Here is a 15,590-nt window from a genome sequence, read left to right on the forward strand (position 1 = left end):
GTATGTGAGCGGTGTTCACCCAGGTGCAAGCAGCCAGTTGGCTAGGACGGAGGAGAAGTAGAAGAACATAGCTGCAGCCAGTTGCCCAAGTGAGATGACAACTATCACACACCAAGGAGTGGTTACAACTGGCACCACATTCTGATCCAGAGCTGGAACGGAATATGCAAGAAATAATTGACACCCTGCTTTACAAGCTGTGAGCTGTGCCAGCTAATGTACACTGTAGTGGACAAAGTGATGCCAGATAGATGCACACAAAGAAGAGATTGGCACCAGTGTTTGTTGAACTTGTCTTCCATAATTTAACACAGCTGTTCCAGCCAAGGCTTTAGAGTATTTCCCTTGGCTACAAGTTAAATGTTGCAATGTCCCCCATAAATTGCTTAATACAGAGATTAAATGAAAGTAAGTACCTTCTTCCCCAAATCCATATCACTCAAGTCAAAACAACAAACCTAGACTGAAGCCCAATGGGACAGACATTCTCTGTTTCCTTCAGGAGAGGGAATGAATAGTTAAAATGGTGTCTTGAAGTACTCGAATATTAAAAGTAATTGTTCTATCTCCTTAATTCCTTGTCTGTCACAATAATGTTTGCATTAATTGTGATGAATATAGACTAGTTTCAGATGTGTTTGTTCATTTTCAAACAATTAGCTTATGTCAGCATTGTTTCACACATCAAGCATTTTCTGATAAATTTAATACTGTCTGAAGTCTTAGTCACTTGTTGTTTCTTCTTCTTCTTCTTCTTCTTCACATAGACATAGGCCTCCTGCAAAGCCTACCAGGGCATGTATTTGTAAAATTCCAACACTGCATTGGCAAATAAGGTTGTTTCATATCACCATTAACTCATATGCGAATGTGTTTGAGTCAGAAAATTAAAGAAATAAAAAGATTAAATAAAGCTATAGTGGTCTTCCTGTGAACAAAGTGTTGAAATTTTAAGTAAACTTTGAATGCTGCAAGGCAGAGAGAGGCTACTAAGAAACCAACAAAGTGAACACAAGAGGAGACAACTGGTGCTAGAATGTGTTGAGAATCAGAATGCTGATTTCTAGATGATGTCTGAAATAACTACATTTGCACAGTAGAGCACACTAATAAAGTGAAGAGTGTGTTTGTCAGTATTCACTCAGTTGAGCATCTTCAGTGTGAGTCAGCAGGTTGTGGCACAGTCTACTGTTTGTGTATGTAACGAGGCTGGATCCAGGAAGAGAAATATTACTGGAAGGGTAACTCGAGCTATTAGCAGGTCCTGAACTCAAAATTTTTATCATGGAGAACAGTTGACCAACAGTGGGACTTGAGTGTGCCTTGTGGTTTGGTTCAAGGCTTCAGAAGTCCAGTTTCCTTTGCTGTTTTGATTCATAGTTTTAATTTACCTGGAAATTGTTATTGGTACACAGAACAGTTCACTATGAAAATTTCATTCTCGAACAAATCCCTAAGTCATTTTGTTCCATGGATTGTAGTGTACAATAATATGCACGAGAGACACCTGTGAAACTTGAAACAGTGGAAGGGAGGTATTGATAGATGAAGCTTTAAGTCGGTAATTGATGTTCGGGTGAATCAGGTGACTTTCTACAAAATGTGAAGATCTGAATCTCAGTTATGGCCCAGAACACATTTGTGTTCCAGTAGCGAGTTTCATTTCGATTCATAACGTATTCTGTTCCAGTGTTAGTCATTTCCAGGTTTTATCTTTGCCTCTTTCACTTACAGTTCTGTTTGTCTTATTGTAGCCTATACTATGTTACATTTAAATTTTTGATAACTAGCATAACTATAAATTTCAAAAGTTTGTTTTAGAATTCACATTACTTTTCACAGATTAGGTTTATGTTTACTGTTTCTCTTTCACGAGGCGTTCCTTGGATATACCTTATCTACTCCTTTCACCTTTGCATCATTCAGTAATACCCTGTATGATAAATTTTCAGGCTTACCATAACACGGAAGTTGGTATCTGGGAGTTTGGCACTACTGTGACTACCTCTTGTATGTTCGTGATGCTGTGCCATGTAGCTATTGAAACCAGATCTTGGGTAAGTAGATGTAAAATTCTTCTCATAACATTTCATTAGATTGTATTTTGTGTGTGATACATAGAATCCAATCATAGTGGTTAATGGTTATGGTGAAGTGTGGCTCTTCAGTGATCCCCATGCTCTCAAGAGCATTTATTTGTGTTTTGCAGTGCATGCAGCCCCCCCCCCCCCTCCCCACACCACACACACAGAGAGAGAGAGAGAGAGAGAGAGAGAGAGAGAGAGAGAGAGAGAGAGAGAGAGAGAACCCTCCCCCTTGTCTCTCCTTAATTATTCCAACACAATTTAGTTGTGTATTATGCTAAGTAACACAAATTTTACACACAGGAATTACAGACCTTGGGTGCTGATTGAAATCAGTGAGGAAATTTGAAAATTTATACCAGACCGGGATTTAAGCCTCGGTCTTCAGCTTACTAAGACAAATGCTCTGACCACTGACCCATCCAGACACAGTGGTCATTGCAACTGCACAGACTACCCTAGCACATCTCCCGTCAGACTCAAATTCTCAAATTATCCACATATTACAGATGTAGTGTCCCTGGCCCATTATCCTGGTGTCTGTTCTTTCATACATGTATGGAAGAACAATAATATGAATTTGTTTTTGGTTATCAGTTGATGCACTAATTACTTACTGGATAATATCTTTCTGATATTGGCTTTTGTTTATTTCCAGACTGTGATCCATCTTGCATCCATCCTGTTGTCAATCACTGCCTTCTATGTTTTTTCACTTGTATACAACACAGTGTGTCTGCAATGCTTTGGACTACCAAGTAATTATTGGGTCATCCAACAGACAATTGGTTCAAGCATATACTGGGCATCAGTCTTCCTTTCAACTGTTATGGCGCTTCTACCCAGGTAAACAATGACAATGAAGAAACAAGGGAGAGATTGATAAAATGCTTTAATTGCATTTTGTGGAATATTTCATTATCTATATGGTAGCTTTGCTTTATCTTATTTAAGTGTGTTAAAGAGTTCATCATGTGTTTCTGTTTAAGCATTATATCCTCATTTTTTATTATCTCATGTGAACATTTGCAACAGTGATACTTCAGAATATTATTTTTAAAAAAAGTTGCTTCAATCTCATTTTACTGTTTCAGGTTTGTTTGGCGGGTTGTGGAGACAACACTGTTTCCGAAAGATGTCGTACGTGCTGTCTTGGATCACAAAGTCGCTGCACGGCGAGGTGAGGGATTCCTTGTGTCATGGTCACGGTCTACTTCCACATCATCCATCTTCAGGTAACCTCAGACAGCTGACTGCTGTCATAATTTACAGGTTGAGCAGTAATTTGCAGTGTGGTAATGAGTATGTGATGATTACTCTTTCAAAATTACAGTTGTAGTGGTATGCACTTACTGTGTGATAGTGATCGTCACTTGCTTTCCTTTATTTCATAGTTAGATCTGTTGACAAAATTTTGATTTATTTGTGGGTTTTATTGGTTTTGCTGGCTTATAAATAAGTTGATGTTGTCTAATTTTGCTCAATTTAGAATTCATTTGTAGTTAACAAAAGAGAATTTTGTGAATCTAATACTTATTGCTTATGACTCTATATATTTAGTAGTTATGACTGCAGTGTCCACAGCTGGTCATTTTTAAATGCTTTGGTGCGCAATAACATATTGCAAGGAAACAAAATCAGTAAGATCCTATTTAATGTTGTAAGAGACAAACTGTTAAAAAAATACACATTGTAAGTCTGTTATTGATATTGTGTCGTTTGACATTCTGATCTCAAATACAAGCATTGGAAGGCAGATAAACATATATTTGATATGTATGGTTGAAAATGACAAGTTATCAAAATTGCCATTGCAGCTAATAAATACATTGATAGCTATCAACAGTATTTATCACATTAAAATTTTTATAAAAGCTGTGGACCCTTGATTCATCAAACTAATAAAAGCAAGTCAGATCAAATCATTTTCCTCAGTGTTACACACAACAGTAAACAACGCTTGTACCTCTCAAAGCAGAGATTTAATTATTTATCATGAATCTGACTTGTACATTGGCAAAACGTTGAGTAGAGGTTTTGAAATAACAATTATGAGTAGATAGAGATGGGATTGTAGTTTCTGTTTTATATGAAGAATCATGTCAGTTCAAGTGTTGCTGCTTTGACGAATGCCATATTGGTGTTTTTTGTGCAATACCATCAGCTTTGTCATCATAATGCATAAGTGGTGCTTCTGTCAGTATTGTTTGGACAAAAGAAGAAGAAGAAGAAGAAGAAGAAGAAGAAAAGCAAAGACCTCAACTAGGGCTTCTTGCAGCTGAATGTTAAGCATGATTTCCTTATTTTACATGACCAAAAAAATTACATTTGTTACTAAAGTTTTGTAAGCTTTTTAAAAATAATCCTATTTCTGATTTGCAACTGCAACTGCTCTGCCTGTAAATATTGTAATTCTATAATTGTACAAATGATGAAGGAGGTAGACGTTCAAGGTACTGTAGTGTCAGTCAGCTGTCTGTGGAAAGTGCTCTGACATTTGTCGACAAATGTCTAGTTGTGCTTAACATTTCTGTCCTTGTTTCTCATTATCATATAAGGCAACATCTAATGTATCACTTACTCTTTCATGAATGGAACATAAATTACAACCATTACTATTTACAGTTACTAAAATCTGCATGAATTATTTTATTTTTCTTAAGAATTGACTAAAAAATGTATAGATTATTTTGTGATAGTAATGATAATTTCAATGAATGGATAATGAAGAAACATGTTTATATTAAAATTTGTAGAAAAGTTGAGGTAGAATGTAATGCTAACTAAAATGCAGAAGTTCTGGGTCTAGAACTAAAGCAAGCTTGCTCAAAAAGAAAACTTGGTAGTACTTCGTACTCGTTATGTCATAGGACCATACTATCCCATCAAGGGCCAGGCCACCTGTGAAAGCAGCCATGCCACATACAAATTCTGCTGCAAACACTGCACACTTTGTCACTATGGACAACCAGCTGTCCACAAGGGTGAATGGCCACCACCAAACTGTGGCCAAGAGCAAAGTGGACCACGCTGTGGCCCAACATGCAGCTGAGCGTAACATGCTCAAAATGATCGCTTCACAACCCAAGCCATCTGGATCCTTCCTTCCACCACCAGCTTCTCTGAAGTATGCAATTGGTAGTTACCCTTGCAGCACATCCTTCGCTCTTGTAATCATTGTGGCCTCAATCTCCAGCAACTCACTGTCCACACACCCTCCCCTTCTTCTGTCCTGTCAGCTCACACCAATTCATGTTACCATGTCACCTTCAGTGTGTGTCACTCCCCATGATCTCCAACAATTGTACATAACATGCTTGGCCCATCCACCTGCCACCCCTCCCTCTCGCATTAAAAGCTGTCAAACTGGCTGCCTCCCACTGAACATCTAACTCCTTACCTCAACCGCTCTCCCTGTCTCCCGTGTCTTTCGCTCTACCCACTTCACCCAACACCATCCACCTCAACCTAGTCCACCTTCCAGAAAGCAGCTGTAGCTTTATACAGGGTGTTTATAAATGAATATCAGGGTTTTAATGCTTTATAATTTTTATTACATTAAACTTACAGTTATAAACGATATGTCAAATGAAAGAGCAACTCGCGGTTTTACCAAGAACCTTATAAATGTTCAATGTGAGCACGGCACACATAAAGTCTATAGCAGAGTTCTTCCCAATCGTTGATAAGTGTGTCTTCAGTGATTGTAGCAACAGCTGCTTGAATGCAGTTTCTTAATTTAGAGAGGTCCGCTGGTAGCGGGGGCACGTACTCACAATCCTTGATGAAGCCCCAAAGGAAAAAATCTCATGGCATTAGGTCGGATGAACGTGGAGGCCATGCAAAGCAAGCCCTGTCATTGGGCCGATTGTGGTCTATCCAGCACTTGGGTACAGTGAAGTTCAACCAATTGTGTACTTTGCTATACCAGTGAGGAGGCACACCATCTTGCTGGAATATGAAGTTCTCTGGCTCATCTTCTTCCAACTCTGGGAAGAGCCATTGAACTTCACTGTACCCAAGTGCTGGATAAGCCGCAATGGGCCCAATGACAGGGCTTGCTTTGCATGGCCTCCACGTTCACCCGACCTCATGCCATGCGATGTTTTTCCCTTGGGGCTCCATCAAGGATTGTGAGTACGTGCCCCGCTACCAGCAGACCTCCCTAAATTAAGAAACCGGATTGAAGCAGCTGTTGCTACAATCACTGAAGACACACTTAACAACGCTTGGGAATAACTCTGCTATAGACTTGATGTGTGCCATGTGACAAATGGTGCTCACATTGAACATTTATAAGGTTCTTGGTAAAACTGTTTGAGTTGCTCTTTCATTTGTCATATCATTTATAACTGTAAGTTTAATGTAATGAATATTATAAGGCATTAAAACCCCGATATTCATTTATAAACACCCTGTATGTCCAGCCAGTGCCTTATAGGGACATAGGCATGTGTATGTGTGTGTTTTCTATATGTATTTGTGCTTTAACTAAAAAAAAGGATCACTCTGAAAGCTGGCAAGTTCTTTGCCTTTCAACGATTCATGCTTCTGCATTTCAGTGAATTTTATTAAAGTTTGCAATCTAACTGCAACAAAGTTCTTTTGAGCCAAACTTGAAATGAAACTGTTTCCTTTTTAACTTACTTTAATAATTATATTCAAAATCAAATAGGTGTGTGTGTGTGTGTGTGTGTGTGTGTGTGTGTGTGTGTGTGTTTAGTTTAATTGTTTTCAGTTTTCCACTTAAACATTTTTGCAGATGATTGTATTCATTGAAGGCTTGACAGGTGAATAGCATTATTGTGCTGCAAGTATAATATTTATTTTGCATTCGTGCAATCAAAGGAATAATTCAGCTATTCAGATGCATATTTTTATTTTGAAGATAATATTCCATAATGATTGACATATACTGGATACAAAATTTATATATTGCAAATTTCAAATGATGATGTTCGAGTAGGATCATTTTATTTAACAAATATTTTTCATACACTTCTTAGTGGACTGTCGAAGAAACACATGCTTCCTGTAACATATCGATGATAAACGTATTGTATTGTTTGGTTCCTGTCAATTTCTGTTGTTCATTATTGCTCATCAAGCAAAGCAGGAAGAGAATATGAAGATTCACATTTTTATAGCTATAAGCAGGATGAGAGATAGAATTTCCTCAGAAATTAGAAATTGTTGAGTGACCATTCTCAGCAAAACAATAATGCACAATGATTTTGGGAGAAAAAAAAAAAGGTGTTTATCAGAGGAAAGGCATGCTAATGCGCTACTTAAAGAGAAATGTGTTTGGGGTCTGAAGAATTTGTTGGAACTGGACAAGAATATCAAAATCTGCAGATAATTCAATGCATTTACGAGCAACTAGCTCTGAAGATAAAATTTATATGTTTGTAATAGAAGTAAAGAGTTGGAGCAGTTACTTGCCGTATCTGATTAAATATTGACAGCAACAGACTATAATTTAGTAACAGGTTGGCAACACTGATCTTCTTTCCCAGTAGACTAGTCATTTTATTTAATGGAAAAGTTTTGTTGTTTTATCAGAGAAACTAATGGATTCAGTTGTATTCTGGTTTTTAAAGGAATGAGGTTAACGAAAAACGAAGTTTCAACACAATAAGTTCATTGCACAAAATATTGGTATCCCCTTGAAAGAGCACACTAGTCAGCTTTTAGCCCTGGAGATGGCGTACAATTGACAGAGGTGGTCATGTCACCATCCTCTGCATAATGTTACAAACCAATATGAAATGGAACAAGCACATCAGGACAGTAGCAGGAGAGGTGAATGGTTGACTTAGGTTTATTGGGAGATTTTTAGTAAAGTATGGTTCATTTGTAAAGGAGACCACATATTGTACACTAGTGCAACCCATTATAGAGTACTTCTTGAATGTTACGGGTCCGTACCAGATCAGATTAAAGAAACGTGTCAAAGATGTTCAGAGGTGGGCTACTAAATTTGTTCTGCTAGGTTCAATCAACAAATGGGTTTTACAGAGATGCATGATGAATTCCAGTGGGAATCCCTGGCGATGGCGGGCCAGTTCAAGGCACAAGTGACACAAGTGGCTGCTTGGAGCGCCAAGCTGAGAGAGGCACCACAACATTGTGATTTATATACAGGACTGATAACAATTAGTAGGGGCTACTTAGTGTGCCAAGCTAAGAGGGGCACCAGGAGTGGCCAAGTGCAAGATTTGTATACAGTGCATATTACAATTAGCAAATACTAACATGAGTAAAAGAGTATGAGGGGGAAAAGTGGGGGAGAAAGTGCCATAAGATACACTGAGTGTGCAAGATAAACATTCTTGAACTGGCCCTTCCTGGAGGGTAGATTTCATTTAGTGAAACATTAATGAGAAAATTTGGAGAACTGGCATTTAAAGTCAACTGCAGAATGATTTTACTGCTGCCAACAAACATTTCATATAAGAATCATGAAGATAAGATAAAATGGGCATGTACAGAGGCATACAGACACTTGTTTTCCCTCACTCTATTTACAAGTGGAACAAGAATGGAAATATCTAATAATGGTACAAGGTACCCTCCACCATGCGAAGTATGTATATATAGGTGTAGAAGTAATTATGGTAGTGAAGTGAATGGTATATGTGTCAGTCAGTTGCATGGCATAACAAGCTGACTACCGCTTCACAGTATATTTATTCCATCATGAAGTTTGTTGTAAATAATTCAACAGTTCAAAAGGAGCATTGATGTACATAATTAAAATACCAGAAGGAAAAGTGCCATGCTTTACTCCACTTTAATGTTGTCTTTAGCACAAAAAAGGGGTGCACAATGCTTGAACAAAAATTTCTGTTTACTTAAGCAGTGATATAAAATGTCTGACAGACAGCAAAGTAAAATTTAAAAACAAACTCAGAACATTTTTCTCTACAACTCCTTCTCTTCTGTAAAATAATTTTTGTTGTTGTAATGTGTAAAAGGTGGTGGGTAGGAACTACTATCTGTGTATAAAACAGTGGAAACTCCAGGTTGGAATATCAACAACGTTAGGAAAACGATAAAATGCTGCTCATCGTAAAGATCGCCCATTAAATTTGTGTGTGTTTAATTTTTCTTTGATGAAGAAGGCTTTGGCCAAAAGCTGTATATGTAACGGTATTTTTCTTGTGCCTGTCTGCATCTCAACAGATCATCATTACAGTGAGTATTAGTCTATCCTTCTCCTAGTATTGTTCACACCTGAATGTCTTTTCCTTTTTCATCATCATCATCATAATCGTCGTTGTCATCATCATCATCATCGTCGTCGTCATCGTCACTTCTTCTTTTCGCACTTCATGTATGATATCTGTACAAACAGGCATCAAAAGACTTGTCAGGAACTTTTCTATTACCTAATAAAGGTTTATTATCTAATAACAACACTGATGTAACTGGAATTGATGTTTTTGGAAAGCCTGCAGCTGTCATTCATTATTTAAATAATGAAATACTGCACTACTATGTATTTTTTCATGCTTAATGACATGTTTTGAGAATTTTTTCTCATTGTCAAGTCCAGATATGTATAAAAGTATTTTTTATGGTGTTTAAATATATGTTATTCTGCCTCTCATGCACTGTAGTCATCTTTTTCAGGTCATCAGGTACTGTAACTCTTCAATTATGTAGAAAACCAAACAAATGCAAACTATCACTCGCACTGTTGTGTAACATCACAAAAAACAATTTAAAAAAATACTGCTCCTGACGATAAGAGTAAATTCTCAAAACACCTTTTTTCCAGCATGAAAAAATAGGTAACCAGCATTGTGTTTAAACTAAAAACATTTGAGCAATGCAAAGTGAATGTGCCAACTAGTGTTATAGGAGGCCAAACACCAAAACTGGCTAAATATGGTTCAACAAAGGTGTAATGATAATTACAAAAGTGCATTTGTGCAGTAGAATGTTTGGAAACGGTTGTGAATGGTCATGATACCTTTATTCGAATGAATCTAGTTACTCCCATCAGCCATCATGCTAAGTAGTGCTTGGCAGCGGGAGATACGGCATGAATTGTTCCAACTTTTACAAGTTTGCCAGTCCAAATCTGCTGACTAGAGTGCTCTTGTGTCAAGAAATTTAACCATGTAATATTTGAAAATGCTACTGGATGGCCAACATCATGCCAGCGTATTTTTTTTCTTGACGGATATTTTTTCGTAATGCGTAAATCGCAGGAAAGGTATAAATATGTTGATGCAAAATTGGGTGCAAATTAACATTGAGGATGCAGGAAATTTGATGGGAATGCTAAAAAATGTTGTAAATGGTGGGGAAGTATTAATTCTGGGAACATAAAAGCGGGGCTATACTGTATTAGATAATTACTAGGGAACTGCCTGCTTGATACTGCCTTAAAACTGTTAAAATCAGTGATTAGCGACAGAAGGCAGAATTATATAGAAATAGCAGATGAACAGCAAGGATTCAGGAAAAAGCAGAGCACAGTAGGTGCTCTTTTCACTTTAAGGCATATTGTGGAGAAATCAATACAGTTCAACAACACAGCCTACGTGTGGTTCATTGACTTGTCAAAGGCCTTTGATAGGATTAGAAAAAGGATATAATTTAAATCATAATTGACAAGAGAGCACCACTGAAATCAGTGAAAATCACAGAAGGTATATGTACAGGTAATAAAACAAGAATTATCACACACAGAAGATTCGCAGATGAGATTATAGTAGATAAAGCAATTAGACAAGAAGACCCGTTAAGCCCACTCCAGTTCAACTTAATAATGCACACACCATTGATGATGTAAGAAAGATAGGCTATAAAACGAGAAATAAATATTATGTGTTATGGTGTATTGATAGCAAATAATGAGGATAGTTTACAAAGGTTACTTCACCAATTTTATTAAAACAGCTAACCAATATAAGATGGATATCTCATTAAAAAAATACAAAGACTATCGTAATATCACCTGCATGATGTAAATTAGAAGTAGACGGTGTGTCAGTTGAACAGATAATCAGGTTTAATTATCTAGAGACTGTTACCACCAACAATAAAGACTCTCCCCATGGAAGTAAAAAAATCAAGTGACAAAGGCAGTAAGGGTAGCTGGATGCCTGCAAAGTACTGTATGGAGAAACAGATTTATGACAACTGAGGAGAAAATAAAAAAGTATAAAACAGCAGTGTGTCTTGTTTTGGTATATGCAAGGGAAACTAGGGCAAAAATGATAAATATAAAAGTAAAGCTAACAAAAAAAAGAACAAATATATCGATAAGTGAGAAGTGTGGAATACAAAATATAAACAAATGGATGAAGACAAGAAAAGGAAACTGGAGGGACCGTGTGGAAAGAATAGACTTCTCAAGACCAGCTAAAATTTGTAAACATGGGCAACCGCAAGGGAAACAACTACCTGGGTGACTACCCAGTAGATGGTAAAGCAGTTCGTCCAGTACATTCACATAAATAAGCAGACAAACAGGGGAAACCCTAGTCAGCAGCAGCAGCAGCAGCAGAAGAAGAAGAAGAAGAAGAAGAAGAAGAACTTTCTGGGAAGAGTCAGACAATGTATTACTTCCTCCCACATACATCTCGCAAAATGACCATAAGAAAATTTGAGAAATTAGAACTTTTGTGTAGGCATACAGACATTCATTTTTCCAACATGCATTCGCAAGTGGAACAGGGAAGAGAGAGATCAGTTAGGGGTACCGGAAGTACTCTCTGCGATTAATTGCTGGGTGGCTCACAGTGTATCATGTCACTGTAAGTGACTTATTATTGAGCAAACTATTTTTAGCGTACACACTCCTTAGTTCTGAATCAGTAGAAGTCACTAGTTGTCTAAAAAAGTTCTAGCCACTAGTCTTCCATTTGCAAGGACCTCAATTGGCTGCCATATTCTCCACATCTGAACACATGTGACTCCTTTTTATGAGGCTATATTAAAGACAAAGTGAACAGCAATAACCCCAAAACCATTGCTGAGTTGAAAACAGCCATTGAGGAGGTCGTCAACAGCATCAATGTTCTGACACTTCAGCGGGTCATGCAGAATTTAGTTATTCGTCTACACCACATCACTGCCAATGGTGGCAGTCATAGCGAATATATCATAACCTAAATCTGAATATCTGTAGTTTGTAACTAAGTTACTTGCCCCCTTTTGTTTTCTCTCCATGTAGTTCAATAATTGTCACCCTATATCTCTACCTTCCTGGTCTCTTTAAGGCAGAAATTGTAGACAGCAAAAGCTGGGGATTTTTCAGTCTTCATGTGATGTCTCAGCTCCTCACCTAGTGTTGTTGTTTTATTTTTGTGGCAGATTAATATCAAATTAGAGGGAGAGTGTAATCAAAAGCTTGCCAAGAAATTGTGGCAACAACAAATTATTGATCATTTTCATCTCAATGAGCATCAGTCTCAATGAATTTGAGGAATAAATTGTTCCACCATGCTGTATTTTAAATTACTTTATCTTGCACAACCAGTTATGGGCACAGCCCATTGTCAAGTGAATCTTTAGCCATAGATGTAGATACATCATTCTCTCATCTTCAAAAAATCATGTCAGTTCCATGAAGAAGTGTGTTTAAGTGCAATTTGTAGCTACACATTTCAAGATGAGCAGTGTTGATTACAATGACATACAAATTTGCTAAGCGCCTGAGTGATAAGACAAGGACAATGTATCCACATCTGTTGGCATTGTTGCAGTTGAGAACAGCCCTTACCCAAAACCAGTAGTGAGAATAAAGTAATATAATACACAGCCTGGTGGGACAATGTCCTCCTTCAAATTAATTACTAACTTTAGTATCTCTTTCTTCTTCACAAAATTAAAAACTACAATGGTAAATTCAAATGGAGAAGACTTAAACTTGGGTGAATTATATTGTTTTTGAAACAAAAAAATTGGGATGGTCAAGAAATTTGTTATGATGAGCATATGTTATTATGGAATTAAAGTTTTAAGTGTGGTGTGACAATTTAAGTTATCCATTATTGTGTTAGGTTACTCATTGCAGAGGACAGTATACTAAAAAGTAGTATATACTATTTGTTCTACTTAGTTAAGCTTTATTCACAGAGGGTTCATCGTTTTCAGAATTTGTAGTGTACTTTTGATCATTCATAATTATGATTTGTTCACTGAATGATACTGTATTTTGTTCAATTTTTTGCTCTAACTTATTCAGAGGAATGTTTTGTTTGCTTAATTCTATTGCATTTTGTTGAATTTTTTGCTCTAACTCAAGCAATTCTGTTACAGGAATGCAGATTTCAGACCTAAACACGTGACACAGAACAGTTTAACAGCTGTTGGTTGAAAAGCTAGTTTCAAAAAAACTTATTTTTTACACATTCTCAGGCTGTGAGGTTCCATGGGACCACAAATATTAGCTTTCCGAGTCATCTGTGGCTCAAGAGACACTTTGGTGCTGTGCTTAATTTCACAGTTACAACATTGAGTTGTATCTTAAAAGAAATTTATATATTCTATTTTTGTGAATACAGTTAAGATTGAATGCATTGATTTTGAAACTTTTTTATTTCCAAACAAGTTCCTGAACAATTTTTAAATGTTTATTTTTGTGCAGTGATTTTATGAGCAGAACAATTTGATAAGAATGTGTGTGTTGTACAGTCATTGTGTGCTACATAATTTATTATTACTTGCCTGTATGATTGCTAAATCACTTTGTTTTAATTTAGTGTTGCTACTGCAAGTACCAGACATTCTCATGAGTTCAAAACAGCAAAAAAAAAAAAAAAAAAAATTGAAAAAGTGAAGAAGTTGTGTAAATGTTGTTATAAAGATCTCGTGCAGAGGCAGTGGACATTTTAAACAAAAATATTCTGCTGCTATTTTTATTTATTATGTTGATTGTTTGTTGTCAAAACATGATTTTGGTTTTTCTAGTGTGCTTGTTGCTTAGGAGCCACATGTGTGTGTTCCTGTGTATAGAAAATATTTAAAAAAATTACTGGTGGTGTTCATTTGTGAAATAATTTACTCATCCTCAGACATGTTATCCTCAGGCGTGTTACAACACTGACTTGCACAACTTAATTGAAAGACTTGCCATGAAATCAGAGTGAAAATGTTACATTTATAAATATATATTCTATAAATATACATATAGTTTGTCTATATGATACCTCATACTGTTAAAATTCATTAAGTTTTTCACTATTCTGGCCTAAAGATCTGTGATACTCATGTGCAGTAAAGGCAAATTAACGTGAATAATGATTTTTGATATGTTGTCTCCTTGTCCTTCCCACAAAATCTTAGAGTTGTATTCGTATCTGATGGCATGTAGATGTAACTGTTAATTGTGCCTTGCTTCAGCCATCATGTGTCAGGTATGTCACTAGTGTTTTATTTAGGCAATAAGAACTGTAAATTTTTTGCAGACATTTTCTGCAAGCGGATAAGTCAGTTTTGGCACAAGCTATTGAAATACCATTTATGCTTGATAAATCAGTTAACTGTGTGAAAAGAGTGCCAGGTAAATAAATAAAAAAAACCACTTTATATCACAGTGAAACTTGCATATGTTGTATTTATTGCACTTGTCATTACAGTTTGGGCTTTTGGCATTGGTTTTAATAGGTTGACAGCATTAAAGGTAACTGACAGGTGTAAAAGTTTTTGTGCCAAAACTGTGGTACTTTAAATATGAAGAATTAATGACAGGTAGTTTCCTCATTCCAAGTATGTGTGAGAATGAATGTTTAGCTGAAAACTCAGTAATGTCACCAGATGTAAAGGATATCTCAAAAGCTATGCACACGTAAATTAATATATAAAATGCAAATACGCCAATTCCATTGGCCAACAATGAAATTTTGTAATGAAATTGGTTTATTCTTGTGGTTTTTAGTGTACTGAATCACAATATAACAAAAAGCTGTATGACCAACCATTTCTTAAAATTAGCACTCAATATCCAAAAAATATATTTTTTAGGAATTTTCATTATGAATGTGTTTAATATCATTTCAATTGATAGTATGAAATTGAAATTTCAGTGGAAGTTGTACTGTAGAGTAAATGAACCATAATTACTATCAAGCACTCTTTTTAAGTCTTCTTGTTCATGAACAGCTGTTCATTTCATAACAATGTAATCTCACTTTCCAGACTTGAATGATGGTGTGTAGTATAGTGTCTAGTCATATTTGTGAAAATTTTTGTGAGCTTTTCATTAACAAGCATCAGAGGAACATTACAAATTACATAGCAAAAGTGTGCTATTCATACCTTGGTTGTAAATACGGAGATGAGTATGTCAGAGTGCTGCATAAGATATTGCTAAATATGTCGTGAAGATCTTAGAATATAATGAAAATCAAAGGTAAGCCTTCAGAGTTGCTGTTCCATTTACGCAGAGATACCCAAGAAACCACTCCAGCATAAAAGATTCTTGGTCTTCTTGCTAAAGAATTGAGAATGTATTAAAAAAGCAAGCCGTAGTGAGAAAATTTGTTC

General features: G+C 36.4%; 1 protein-coding gene across 4 annotated transcripts in view; it reads left to right on the plus strand.

The window, feature by feature from the left end:
* Window positions 1-15,080, plus strand: part of LOC126353875 (phospholipid-transporting ATPase VD) — a 357,121-nt gene extending 342,041 nt beyond the window's left edge. For 2 of the 4 annotated variants that reach the window (XM_050003064.1, XM_050003062.1), the window contains 4 exons: window positions 1,953-2,057; window positions 2,743-2,930; window positions 3,179-3,319; window positions 13,365-15,080. In XM_050003064.1, coding sequence (XP_049859021.1) covers window positions 1,953-2,057; window positions 2,743-2,930; window positions 3,179-3,319; window positions 13,365-13,422 — 492 coding nt within the window. In that variant the 3' untranslated portion in view covers window positions 13,423-15,080. The remainder of the gene's footprint in view (window positions 1-1,952; window positions 2,058-2,742; window positions 2,931-3,178; window positions 3,320-13,364) is intronic. The other 2 variants (XM_050003065.1, XM_050003063.1) reach the window with 1 other exon arrangement.
* The last annotated feature ends 510 nt before the right edge of the window (window positions 15,081-15,590 follow it).

Source organism: Schistocerca gregaria, chromosome 3 (assembly GCF_023897955.1).
Source record: "Schistocerca gregaria isolate iqSchGreg1 chromosome 3, iqSchGreg1.2, whole genome shotgun sequence".
Taxonomy (NCBI): domain Eukaryota; kingdom Metazoa; phylum Arthropoda; class Insecta; order Orthoptera; family Acrididae; genus Schistocerca; species Schistocerca gregaria.